Here is a 12,947-nt window from a genome sequence, read left to right on the forward strand (position 1 = left end):
TACTGTCTTGCATAAAATACATATTGGATCGAAGCAAACTTTTTGAAGTCTGCACGGCACGGGGCACATAGGTGTACATGGCGGCATTTGTTGTTGCCATTCTCATCGTATTCAATGTGTGTCTCTTACTTTGTCTGTCTTCTCTATGTTCGGTCCATGCATATCTTCGAATGTTTGTGCTTTTTGAAAGAAGAGAAGAAAAAATACAACAAAAAAAAGAGTTATACACGAGAGTTACGTGCAACTTAAATTATGAATACCGTGATGGTCGCTTATTCGGTCAATTCAATTCGACCGACCAACGAAAGCAAAAACAACACACAGCAGCTGTAAAAAGAATAGCAACGATGAGTTGGACATGGACGCGAATATCGAATTCACGATTGCTTGTTGTGCCTCGATTTTTATTTAAACAGTGTTTTTTTTTTCTTATTTCTCGCTACTTTTTTTTCTGCCATAGATGTGATGAAAAACAGAACAACAATGCCGAAATGGTGTGGTCAGAAGAGCAACCGAAGCATATGCAAGTGCGCGCGAATTTAATACATTTCCATTGCATTTCAAATTCCGTATATAGACGGTTAAATCTGTATGCAATTTAAAGCCTTTAACTGAATGGTTTGGTGTGTTGTGCTCAATTCGCATTGTATCCAGTTTCAATTTGTATTGCATTCATGAAATGAAATGAAATAAAAACGGTATTTTGTTTTCCCTGAATATGTCGTCTCCTGTGTGTGTCTTGATTTTGTTTGTTGTTATTATTTTACTTCATCAATAAACTATACTTTTTTTGTGTGCTGACTCCTTTGGCTGACTGTTTTTTTTTTGTATTGAAGATGTGAAAATATGCATTCGTGCTTCAAATCACATGTACTACATGCGAATGGTATGTGCCAAAGTGTTTGTACTAGTGTACGGACGCATGAGAGTGCTATGATGTGCACATTGCTGGTGGTACACATAAATTGTACCTTCAAAACGAAAGCGAAAAGAAAACAGTGCCTGTGCGAAGCTATTCATTTTACGCATGCACAATGAAACTTAGGCAATATCATTACAAGATAGATATCATTGCATCGTTACTGGTTTTCAGCATTTCAGCAATTTTGTAATTGAACCGAATACAGAACAATTGTGAATAGAGAGACGGTTTTATTTCGATAACAACAAAAACAGCCTGTTTTCATGACAGATATACATATATCTCGTCACACAAAAACGGCCACTTATTTATTTTGCAATAAAATAAACATAAACAAACTCTCTGGGTTTCGGTGCGATTGCGACAGGAATAGACACGATATAGTCACAAGGAATGCACACTTATCCATCAAGAATTCTAACGAAACAAATAAATTCAAATTGCAAATGTGTTTGATGCATGTTTGTTTTTGGTATTATGCAAATTCAATGGACATTTTAAGGGTTTGCTTTTTTATTTTTGTTTACATACTTATATCATCGATGATTTCTCAATCAAGAAATTAGAATGTAGACTTTTTCAATAAATATTAATGATAATATTTGGTTATCACTTTGCATTCCATTTCTACCGATTTAATTATCATTTTGCATTCCATTTTGTAAAGAAAAAAAAGTGTCCGCGATTTTTTTACGTCTATTCCGTTCAAATCGATAGCAATCGAAGTGATTCTTTTGCTTTTCGTATGTTGTGGATGTTCAACTATCGGCTTTGGCAATAAAATTGTTCCAAAAGGAGATGATATTTGGCTGATAAATTTGAGCATAAAACAAGTTTTACTCCACCCAACCAAAATCAAATTAATTAGTACGTATTGATCCTGACAGATTGCTTTTTTTGCGTTCATCAATAGACAAATTAGTAACGCGTCAATTCACTTTGTCTTGATCAGCTTATGTTTTCTGGTTGTGATAAAATACAATAAATGCATATTCAAATCATATATCCGACAAGCGATAAAGACAGGCATAGAACACTTGAGAAGAATAGACAAAAATTGAAATTGGAAATGGCGCAGATGTTCAAAGTCAATCGAATTTAGAGAAACAGAATGCAAAGCAATAAAAACTGAACGATTAATGCGATGCGATATCTATATGACGATAATAGCATATCTGTAATATGCCAACCAAATAAATATGCAAATGCAAATGTCACGTTATGAACATGTGAAAAAAAAGCGTTGCCAAAACAAAATTTAACTCAATTTTCCTCTACTATTTTGCAGTTGAATTGTTAAAAAAAAAGTTAAATAGAAATACATGTAGGAATTCTGCCTTTTGCTCTCCCAGTGATATTTACTAAACTGTTTCTATTTCTTAGTGATTGATTTCAATCGGTTTTGTCTAGTTTTCGGGCTATAAAATATGCATACAAAATATACATACAAATTTATTTATTTTTTGTGGGTTTTTTTTCGGTGTGATTCGTCGAATCATATGGCCATGAACATGATCATCATATTCCTCAAGATTTCCATAAAAAGTTGGTCGAGAATGTTGCCATTTCAAATATGCCAAACGATTGATGCAATCAAACAATCATATATTCTCTCATCCCATTATTTTTTTTGTCCAAAAAGAACATTTGGTTCTTGCAAATTGTTTGTTGTTGTCAATGCAAAAAAATAATGTGCTCACATTTTGGTTCTAGAACGAAAAGTCACGTATTAAATTGAGCGCTATAGCAAACGAGCTTTGTCATATTCACCACACCAAACACGGTGAAACTGAACATAATGTCGGGTTCACGGCACTCATTACGGTTCGTTCACACACCCATTCAGCACGGCATAAACGTCATTCGTTTGCGACTTTACACAATTACATACAATCACACATACACACACGCACCGTATTACAAACGAAGAAAAATGTGCGACACAATTGATTGAAAGCAGTTTCTCCGAAATTTTGTTTTTACTTTGAATTATCTGTGGTTTTAATTGATGAATTTCAACCAAACAACAAAATAGTTTTTGTTTTGTTTTTCAAAAGAAGAAAGAATTTGATAATTACATTAGTTCGAAACATTTTACATAAGAATACTCAGCATACAACATTAACCAAGAAAAAAAAGGAATACACTGTATTTGTTTTTAGTTGAACTAAATTTAACTTTCGACATAAAATAATAGCTTCAAATGAAAAACATGCATTTGTGATTGGTTCATCAAAAGATTTCTTATTTGTTTGTGTTGTTTTTCGTTGTTTGGGCAGAAGAGAAAAAAACAAGGTTCAATTTTTTCCGGGAAAAAAAAAGCCGATGCTAACATTAACGAGTACATATTAACATATAAATTAAAATAAAGATCGAAAAACATTGAACACTGAAAAAGAATAATAACAAAGAAAACGTTTCAAAATTCAATTGTTTTATTTGCCTCTCAAGTACATGCATAGATTAAGACGATGTTCATCTAAATAAAGTAGTAAATCATCGAGACATTAGCTGACACCAATTGATGATTGAAAATTAAGTTCGTAAACAAGGAAATAGTTAAACAAAATAAACAAATGGAACAGGTGATTCGACGGTCGAATTTGCATTGAGAAAAATTCAAGTCGATTGAAGTCGTAAGAGTAAAAAAAAATACAGACACAATCACCACGAATCGAGTGCAACCAAAAGACAAAATACAAATCGAACTAGACGAAAATAGTGTGACACGAAAAAAGAGATATTGATAAGACTTTCTTTTTCGCTGTTGTTGTTGTTTCAAAACGGCCGCATCGGACAAAATAGACATATAAACAAAATATTAATTAAACGAACAAAATGTCAGCATTTACGGAAACGGCATTGATTAAAAAACTTATTGATTTAAATGCAAGCCAACAAAGCATTCAAACGTTGTCTCTATGGTTGATCCATCATCGCAAACACTATGCCAATATCGTGAAGTCATGGTACAAGGAACTGATGAAAGGTAAAAACAAAATACAGTGAAATTGTTATCGGTATACTGTGAATCTCTATATTATTTGAACGAAAATAAAGCACTCAGACGACAAAAAATCCAAATCTTTATTGCATTCCATGCAAATAGATCATAACCTCAATTGTATGCATCCAATGGCTCAGTGGTGTTGTCAAATCGATGTGACGATTTTTGATGATAATGAATTTGCGACAACAGTAGATGTTGCCGTTTCCATGTTATCATTGTTGAATCACAAACAAAATTGAGAATATAATAAAATGATTGTTTTTATTTAAAAAAAAAATAATGTTAATGTTTTGTTTTCTTTGATTTTTTGTTTTCGTTTGGAATGCAGTGCCTCAAAGTAAAAAATTAACATTCATGTACCTTGCCAACGATGTTATACAAAATAGTAAGAAAAAAGGACCCGAATACGGCAAAGAATTTGGAAAAATGCTGAAAAATGCCTTCACACATATCGGTGAGACGTGTTCAAGTGATGAAAAAACATTAGGCAGCTTAGGTCGTATATTGAAAATTTGGGAAGATCGAGGTGTCTATGATGAAAAACAGATTGAAGACTATCGAAATGCATTGAATAATATTGGAGAGAAAACGCAGAATAGCACGAGCACGGGATCAACATCAAAACGAAAGAGCACCGATGGCATTGAAAATGGCAAAGAGCCAAGCAGTAAAAAACAAAAAACATCCACATCAGGCAAAGAGCATGGCAAACGTGAAACAATCGAAATCAATGGCACCGTTGAAACGCATGTTATTCTCAGTCCAAAGGTACCAGCTGGTGAGTTTTCTTCATTTTCAGTGTAGTTTGACGATTGACATTTTTAACTGAATCTATCTTCTTCTCTTTTTTTTTCAATTTTACAGGCGATCCACCGGAACCAGAGGAGCTAATCAAAGCGCTAATTAATCTAGAAAATTCAGCTTCAAGTGATGCCAATATTCGAGAGCGTATCGCCAATTTACCACCGGAAGTATCTGAAATTGCACTGCTGTCGAAGCTTGAAGACAAAGACGCAGCCGCTAAATTGATAGTTCAAGTAGGTTCCATTACATTTTTTTTTTTTTGAAATATCGACCCGAATTTTAAAAAAATATGAAAATTCTCAATTTTCTTCAGGTAAATGAAGCCGCACAAATTCTACATGACTATAATACAAGGCTGTCGGTCGAAATGGAGGAGCGTAAAAAATTGACACAAATGCTGAAAGATTTTCAAGCTGAACAGAAGGAACTATTGGCACAAGCAGAACAACGGCTCGAGGTACGATTTTTTTTTCGTTATTGGTCAAATTCAGAGACGGTTTCTCAGAGCATACGTACTCCTTCGGCTCCAAAAAGTACTCCTACTCAAATATACTGCCCTGAGAAACAGTCTTTAGTAAAATTTGAAATTTTGCGCTCAATATGTGTTGTTTTGTGAATTGAAATTGGTTTATTGAAACCTATTTTTCACTGTTTACAGGAGTACAACAAAAAATTGGTTAAAGTGAAAGATGTTCAAAAGGAGATAAAAAATCATTTGAATAATCTTCCGGACCTCACACAATTGCCTGATGTGACAGGCGGACTGGCACCGTTACCATCGGCTGGTGATTTATTCAATGTCCATTCGGGTTGAATTTATTCTATGTTTTATCCATTCACGCATATAAAAAGAAATCATACCAAAATTCATCGAAGGTGTTTATGATAAAAAGAATCGATTGTTTAAATTTGTTTGAGAGCGAAAAGAAAATATTTGATTAAATTGTGAACACGCATTAAGAGTGAGAAAGTGCAAAGAAAATTATAAATTTCTTTGAATTCTTCGCAAAAAAAAAACAACACAAAATTAATTTTGTATAATTATTAGTTTTTTTTTCGGCTATTTCGTTTTAACGCAAGAAGCTAATCACATGTACATGTATTTTGTTAATTGTCGTTGGATTGTCGGCAACAATTTAGAATTAAATAGGAAATTAAAATTTACACAAAACTGAATAGAGGAAAGAAAGAAAATATTGATCAAAAATGACAACAGACAAGAAAAATCGAACCAAATAATAAATTGCACCCGATTGTTAGGCATTTTATTTGAATATTGTTTTTATTCGAAACACAAACCAATTTTTAATCTAAATACAAACTCAATTATTGATAATATAACAATTTCTAGTAATCAAATTCATTCATTTAAATTTAATGGAAATTTAAAAAAAAAGAAAACGAAACAAAAGACGGATTTTTTTAGCAAATAAAGGATATTACATTAATGTATGCCATAAAATGAAAACAAAACAAAATACAACAGCTTAGAATTCATTTGTAAAATCTAATAGGCAATGAAATTAGCATGGCCACACCATTTTTCGACAAATTCAATTGTATCGGGTATGCTTGTGTGTGGTGACATTTTTGCAGACACCGTCAATTTGCTCCAGACATCACGATTCGCCTGACGATGTGATCGTTGGAAAATCACCGGTTGCTTATGCTGAATTGGATAGCCACTAATAACACATGGTTGCTCGTGATCAAAGACGCGTGACTCGTATAAATTACGATCATCGGTCGGTAATATCTAGAATTATGTAAGAATTTTTTATTTTTTCGCCCAATTTAGTTTGACATTTTTTTACCAATTTTTAAATATTTTTTTGTCAGTTTTGTAATTCTTTTCAAAGTTTATTCATATTTTTGAAGAAAAAAATTGTATAATGAATAATTCCGCACCTGATTAATTTTTTGGTCCATACTAATGGCCAAGACCCATTCGCGTATTTCTTCGTGTACATTTTGTTCATCGTGTAAATGCATTTTTTCGGGTATTGGCACCGATTCAGGAATATCCGTAATATCATGTAAATCGGAAAAATCGACTAAATTGCTTGCATCTTCGATTGCTTCGCAAATATCTAAATATTGATTTAAAAATACAAATGCTTCACATTCACGATTCAATGTTCGTAAATCCATTCCAGCCTCAAAGAATGCCTTATCAACCGGAATTACATCACTGTATCGTATCAATGCGATTGATATTTTAACAGCGATTTGATGTAGTGAAGGTACTTCACGGCATGCCGCCCGTGTTGCATAATAATGTGCTATCAATAGTAATTGATCGTAGCTAAGGCGCATCTTATCATTGTTATCACTTGATTCGGCTCGAATTGATTGTGTCAATTGAAAAAGGAAATTTCGTAAATCTTTCCACACATGCACACCATCAGCTTCACGCAATGCAAAGCAGCCCAACGCAATACGCAAGTAAATGTTGTAATTTTGTGGTAAAGCCGGTGCACCATACTGCAGATACAATTGCAATGCATTGACAATATCGTGATTTTGGATTAAGTGTGCTGCATATTGGGCAAGGTATTTATGCATTATAGTCATATTGTGTTGTTTTGCCTTTTCAATACAACGCGTCCATTGGCCTTGTTCGGCTAGTAAATCCAGTGCAGCGATTACATCTATACGAAGAAGGAAAAAAAAGATTACATAACAAAAATCGAACCGCATTAAATGACATACGGTGTAGTCTTAATTTATCGAAATTTCATGAAATAATGAGCTCACCAATATCAGCCAATTGTTCAATATTTCCATCGCTACGAAGTCGAATTTTCTGTTGATTTTCAACATACGCCAGCAATTGTGGGTCAATCTCTTTGGCCAGCCGCCGTGCTTTATTCCAATATTCGGCTTGTATAAATACATCGACCGCTTCTTTTGGTAATTCGGCAGCCAAATATAGTTGAGCAACGGTTGGAATTTGATTTAATTTCAATAAACTAGGCGCCAATTGGTGTGCTACTTCAACGGCATCATTTCCCTCAAGAAATTGATTACACATATCAGCGGCACGTATAAGCGCTTGTTCAACGACTTGTGGATCGGCATTTGGAATTTGATTAATTTTCATCAAGCAATCAATTGCCTTACGGAATCGTTCATTGCGTGCATAATCAGATGCTTCTTGTAGCAATTGTCTCGAGTCATTTGCTAAGCCGCTGTTGCGACTCGATTGGCCTTGCAATCGTTTCAATTCGTTCAACGACGACGGATTATACTCTTTGGCAATTCGAATGGCATCATCCCACATTAAATTCTCTTTGTAATGCTGTAAAATAATGTCGGTTCGTTCGGCACGAATCAATAATGCTTCGTAGTCAATATAATTCCGTGATTCGAGTGCATCGGCCGCTTGACTTAAAAGCACTTCATTGACGGCACCGGGTAGATATTGTTCGGCAATACGAAGTGCTGACCGCCAATCTCGACTATGTGTGTACATTAAAATTGCCTCTTTCGGTTTATTGGCGAGTAAATATTCCGGTTCGGCCTCAGTGAATTTCCCTTCGTCTTCATAGTCTTGAGCAATTTTCAAATGAATATCATCGGCTGGTCGATTTGCCATGTGACACAATTCCAATACAAAATCATAAATTTTATCTTTACATGCATAAGTAATTGCCGCTTCGATGAGTCCCATTTTTGAAAGTAGCTTATATGCACCGTCAACGGGCAGCGTTCGTGACCACATGTATGCAACCTGATTGGAAGCGCCTTCAACACCTTTCTGTTTGGCCACACGAAACGCTTCCTCCCATAGATTTGCATTGGTAAACATATAAACAGCCGCTTGCCAATTTCCACCGGCGATGTAATGATTTTCTGCCGTTTTGTATCTACCTCTTGCTTCGAGCTCTTGTGCCAAATGCAAATGTGTATCTTTCACCAATTCACGATGATACTGTTCGACTAATCGAATCATTGAATCGTAGTGTTCCAATCGTTTGTACATTGCAATCGCCAAATCGGGCTCGTTTATGGTTAGCAATACTTTTTCAGCATCGCGTAATTTTTTTTCTTCCTCCAATTTTGTGGCCATGTCAATGAACATATCACGCACAATATTTTTACCAAGATATTTTTCAGCAATATCATATGCCTTTTCCCATTGACCATAACTATTTAACAAATCAACGGCTTCTTTGTACATTTCAGCCCGAACCAAAATCTCCTCGGCCGCTGTAATATTGCCCATTTGCGAAAGTTGTTTCGAAAGTTCAACCGAAAATTGCTTAATTTCATCGGGCTCGTCCAAAACTCGTGCAATCTGAAAAATAGCCAGATATTTCAGAGAATTTATGCATATTTATTTCAATTGATTTATTTTTTTATTACCTGAACGGCTTTAAGCCATTGTTTTGCATTTACGGCGGCTTCCAGGGCTTTTGATGTTGCTCCAGCTTCAATATAATGGCTAATTGATGCATCGGCTTGTCGACGACTCACCAACCAATCACCCCATTCTTCTTCTAATGTTGTCACCTCTTCTGGAGACACACTGCGAGCCAACTCAATTGCACGCGCAAATACCTTACCCTTACGATAATAGTCAATCGCGGCATTTGGCTGATTCATTTTCTGCGACAAATCACCGGCCAATTCGTACAACTCTGTTAGTCAAGTGTAATGGATTTAAAAAAAAAAAGAAAGATGAAGAGAATGCATCAATTAAAGAAACAGCAAAGTGTTACCAGACTTAATGAGCAATGTAATGACGCGATTCAATAATTCTTCGTCGTGCAGTAGATGCGGCAACTTCAGTAATAGACGTGCTGCTTTTGTTGGTCGATTAGCTTTCAAATATAATGTCATTGCTTGATCCGTTTCACCGCGTGCTTCCAACACCTGGCCGGCTTTTTCTTCCTGATTACTTTTCAACAAATATGACATTTGCTCTTTTAATAAAGTTTCAATGTCCGAATAACCACGACGATCGGCCAACTTGATCGCATCATCCCATTTTCGAAGGTCTTTGTACATTTGCAACGCAGCCTCAATATTTCCTTGTTCAAGATAAATCATTTCTGCCGTTCTGGAAAAACGAAAATTTGGTAGTTTTTTTTTACTTTTTTTGACATTTATTTAGCTTTTTATTTTGAAACCTTAGATCAGCGTCCAAAAGTGCAAGCCTAACACGAACTTCTGGACATTGTAATCCAGGCCCGGTTGTTTCTTCGTATTTTTCAGCTATTTTCATTGTTTCGCTCAAGTAAAACGTCTTCGATGCATTCCCCAGAGCGGCAAAACAACGTTGAGCTACCTGCAATCCATTCAGTGTCAATAAATGGTGTATTTTTTTTGGTCAAGTATGAACATTTTTTTAAATCGTATTTTTTTACCAAAATATTCTGTTGACTCAGAGCAACATTTGCTAAATTGTGCCACATTGCTTTTGCAGCCGGTACATCGCCGAGAGTCTCGAGGAACAATATTGCACGACCAAAATCATTATCGTTAACTGCTGTACCGAACTCCACCAAACCTTCATCGAGACAGTAAGTAAATTCAGATGCTCCATCGCGAGTTTTCACCTCCGTTTTATCCTAATAAATTCATTTTTAAATCAAATTGTTTACCACAAAAATGGGGAAACCACAAATTGAGGGCAAATTAATACACACATTTTCGCGGACGATGTCAATGACCTCGCCTCGAACTGGCATCAACGTTTTATGCTCAGGCATATCAATGTTATACCATATTTCCAGATTATTGTCAGTTTGAGCAACGACAACATCGCTTTGGATTACCTAAAGGCGATATTGAATGAAAATTAAAAAGATTTTACTTGAAATTAAAGCGACTACATAAATGATGAAATAATTGATTTCTTACCCATTGAACAAATAACGCTTTTGGTAATAGTAATTGCTTCTCACCAGACGTTGCGACATCAACTAAATATAAGCTAAAATTAAATTTCGAAAAAATTGACATGAAAATTTAAAAAAAATGTAAAACACTGAAATGAAAAGTAATCAATTTTTTTGATTTAAAAAAATATAAAAACACAAAAAATTAAATTCAAAGAAAAAAGTATTGCAAATTTCGGGGAAAAAATTGAATGAATAAAAATTCGGGAATTTTTAAAACAAGTAAAATATTTTTCTCGAAAAAATAATCAATAAAAATATCACGTGCCGCATTTTCTTATCGCGAAATAATAACTTTTGGCTGGTTTCATTCAGTTCAAGCCAGTCGACTTTCGAATTATGTTGAATTTGAGCGATTGTTGTCTCTTTAATTAAATCGACCACGCAAATAGTTTTCATATCCAACAGATAGGCTAATTTCTTGTTGTCTCTGTAAGCAAAAAAAAAAAAAATCGCTTAAAATTCTTCACATTTTTTTCTCATTTAATTTAAAAATATGTACTTTGTATTTCCTCTTTCATTCAATCTCACAGAAATTGTATGCGGATTAACGAATTCGGTCCTAACAGATCTCAAGATAAAATTATCGCCATATTCCACCAACGACAGTTCACCGGCGTTGAATATGAGGCAAACATTTGGATTTTCAAAGTAGAATTTTTCATGATCGCCTGATTTGGTCCAAGAAACCTCACTCGTCAAATTCCGTGTCAAATCGCATAAAATCAATGATTCATCGGTGCGTGCAACGAGGTAATTATTTTTACCTGAAAAAATGATTTCAAAATTGATTGACTATTTGTTTATCCGATTGCATCAAATTCAATTCAAACCAACCCATAATTCGAACATCATAGATTTCCAATCCAATCTGTGATTCGATTAGCACATTTTCACCAGCTGATTCTTGTAGCTCTTTAACAAGCACCTGGCTTGGCGCAACAAAAGTCAATTCGAATTTATCTTGTAAAATCGTTCGTCGCAATGCCGATTCAAACATAATTACAGCGCCGCATAACGATCCGATCACCAATCTGATAAGAGTGAAGCAAACATAGAAATAAATGGATCGAGAAAAATTGAATAGAATACTAACCTTGCGCCATCACGTCGCCAACTCATTGCAGTGACGGTATACAGTTTATCGATTTGTTTGGTGGCCAATTCATTCCAAGCACTTTGTCTTGGGCTCCACGTAAATATTCGTATTTTATCGAAACTACCGATTGCGACCGCCTGTCCATTTGGACTACCCGATGCGATTGTAAATTCTTTTTCAAATTCTTCACGCGAATAATCGAATAGGCGTGATTGTCGACCCTGAAATAATGAAAATGAATCATTGTGTTTAATGAATGCATCTTCTCAAAATATCCAAAATATTCAAAATATGACCTAGTCGAGCATTTTCAATATGTTGAATCAATTTTTAAATTCAATTTAAATTGCGCTTGACATCAATAAAAAAAATGAATTGAACGAAACTGAAGATAAAATGTGAACAATTTTCATTTGGCTGACACTCACTTGTGAGTCATAAAATATAATGCGTCGATCACAGCCGGCTGCAATGATATAGCCATTGGCCCATGCCAATGCCACCGGTGTCGTTTGATGTTGTATAATTCGTCCAGACAGTTGAGCGCCCGATTCTTCGCCGATAAAAAAACGAATAATCGAGCCATCATCATGACCACAAACAAAACCGGTGCCACGTTCATTGGCCGCCAAAGATACAACCATGCTTTGTGTCCCATACAATTGTTGTGATTTATTTGTTTTTGTATTTAATGCACGAACCTGACCATCTTCCAAACCTATGAATGAACAAACCAATTAACATTTCTCATTTGTATTTCTCATTTCAAAACGATAAAATTGAATAATTATGAGTTTCTCTCTTTTGTGCCATGTTCTGGATGTCTCATTTGCATACAATAGAGAGTATATTTAATGAAATATTTAATTTGGCGCTATATTCATGATGTCATCGATGTGGCAAATGTTTTTAATTAAATAAGACAAAATAGTCATGCTCTATGTCAGTAATGTGCGAGCTACATTTTACAGGGGGGGGGGGGGGGTTTTTTAAAAAACAAAAAAAAATTAATAAAAAAAAAAAAATTTTCGTTTTTTTTTTTTTTTTGGAAGTCACTTTCTGAGGCGAAAATCCCTAGCAAATCGAAAGAATTTTCTCCGCGAAAAACCTTAGCAAATCGGAAAAAAATCTCTCTGAACCAAAAACCTTAGCAAATTTTAAGAATTCTCCTCAATTTTCTACATTGATGAGCTAAAAAAAAAAAAA

General features: G+C 34.8%; 3 protein-coding genes across 6 annotated transcripts in view; 2 read left to right on the forward strand and 1 right to left on the reverse strand.

The window, feature by feature from the left end:
* The first annotated feature begins 2,832 nt into the window (after positions 1 to 2,832).
* Positions 2,833 to 6,077, forward strand: LOC116349600 (regulation of nuclear pre-mRNA domain-containing protein 1B). Of its 2 annotated transcripts, XM_031781123.1 has the most exons (6): positions 2,833 to 3,263; positions 3,374 to 3,911; positions 4,261 to 4,710; positions 4,797 to 4,969; positions 5,050 to 5,193; positions 5,395 to 6,077. In XM_031781123.1, the coding sequence occupies exons 2-6, from the start codon at positions 3,761 to 3,763 to the stop codon at positions 5,548 to 5,550; spliced, it is 1,074 nt and encodes a 357-aa protein (XP_031636983.1). In that variant the 5' UTR covers positions 2,833 to 3,263; positions 3,374 to 3,760; the 3' UTR covers positions 5,551 to 6,077. The 2 variants fall into 2 exon arrangements, with proteins under 2 accessions (XP_031636983.1, XP_031636981.1); XM_031781121.1 differs by having other exon boundaries at positions 2,833 to 3,911.
* Positions 6,078 to 6,153: 76 nt separating this feature from the next.
* LOC116349597 (intraflagellar transport protein 172 homolog) overlaps positions 6,154 to 12,947 on the reverse strand; it is an 8,182-nt gene continuing 1,388 nt past the window's right edge. For both annotated transcript variants that reach the window (XM_031781115.1, XM_031781116.1), the window contains 14 exons: positions 12,170 to 12,459; positions 11,739 to 11,962; positions 11,480 to 11,676; positions 11,145 to 11,409; positions 10,911 to 11,072; positions 10,605 to 10,677; positions 10,391 to 10,519; positions 10,109 to 10,312; positions 9,872 to 10,029; positions 9,461 to 9,801; positions 9,105 to 9,379; positions 7,494 to 9,036; positions 6,645 to 7,387; positions 6,154 to 6,492 (listed from right to left, as the gene is read on the reverse strand). In XM_031781115.1, the coding sequence (XP_031636975.1) occupies positions 6,244 to 6,492; positions 6,645 to 7,387; positions 7,494 to 9,036; positions 9,105 to 9,379; positions 9,461 to 9,801; positions 9,872 to 10,029; positions 10,109 to 10,312; positions 10,391 to 10,519; positions 10,605 to 10,677; positions 10,911 to 11,072; positions 11,145 to 11,409; positions 11,480 to 11,676; positions 11,739 to 11,962; positions 12,170 to 12,459 (4,853 nt within the window). In that variant the 3' untranslated portion in view covers positions 6,154 to 6,243. The remainder of the gene's footprint in view (positions 6,493 to 6,644; positions 7,388 to 7,493; positions 9,037 to 9,104; positions 9,380 to 9,460; positions 9,802 to 9,871; positions 10,030 to 10,108; positions 10,313 to 10,390; positions 10,520 to 10,604; positions 10,678 to 10,910; positions 11,073 to 11,144; positions 11,410 to 11,479; positions 11,677 to 11,738; positions 11,963 to 12,169; positions 12,460 to 12,947) is intronic.
* LOC116349598 overlaps positions 6,202 to 12,947 on the forward strand; it is a 16,115-nt gene continuing 9,369 nt past the window's right edge. Inside the window, exons 1-3 of one of the 2 annotated variants that reach the window (XM_031781118.1) lie at positions 6,202 to 6,502; positions 9,957 to 10,075; positions 10,168 to 10,264. The gene's annotated coding sequence lies outside the window, so the exon portion shown is untranslated. Of the gene's footprint in view, positions 6,503 to 9,956; positions 10,076 to 10,167; positions 10,265 to 11,378; positions 11,396 to 12,947 lie in introns of those variants that run through there. The other variant, XM_031781119.1, reaches the window with a different exon arrangement.

This window comes from Contarinia nasturtii, unplaced genomic scaffold (genome assembly GCF_009176525.2).
Source record: "Contarinia nasturtii isolate CC-2019 unplaced genomic scaffold, AAFC_CNas_1.1 Cnas_scaffold_2934, whole genome shotgun sequence".
NCBI lineage: Eukaryota > Metazoa > Arthropoda > Insecta > Diptera > Cecidomyiidae > Contarinia > Contarinia nasturtii.

What these genes read in the sequence shown, in the direction of transcription:
- LOC116349600 (XM_031781121.1), top strand. Translation starts at nt 3,761, where the DNA reads ATGTCAGCATTTACGGAAACGGCATTGATTAAAAAACTTATTGATTTA. An exon ending in CCGCTAAATTGATAGTTCAA is followed by an intron (nt 4,970 to 5,049) that starts GTAGGTTCCATT and finishes AATTTTCTTCAG; the next exon opens with GTAAATGAAGCCGCACAAAT. An exon ending in AAGCAGAACAACGGCTCGAG is followed by an intron (nt 5,194 to 5,394) that starts GTACGATTTTTT and finishes CACTGTTTACAG; the next exon opens with GAGTACAACAAAAAATTGGT.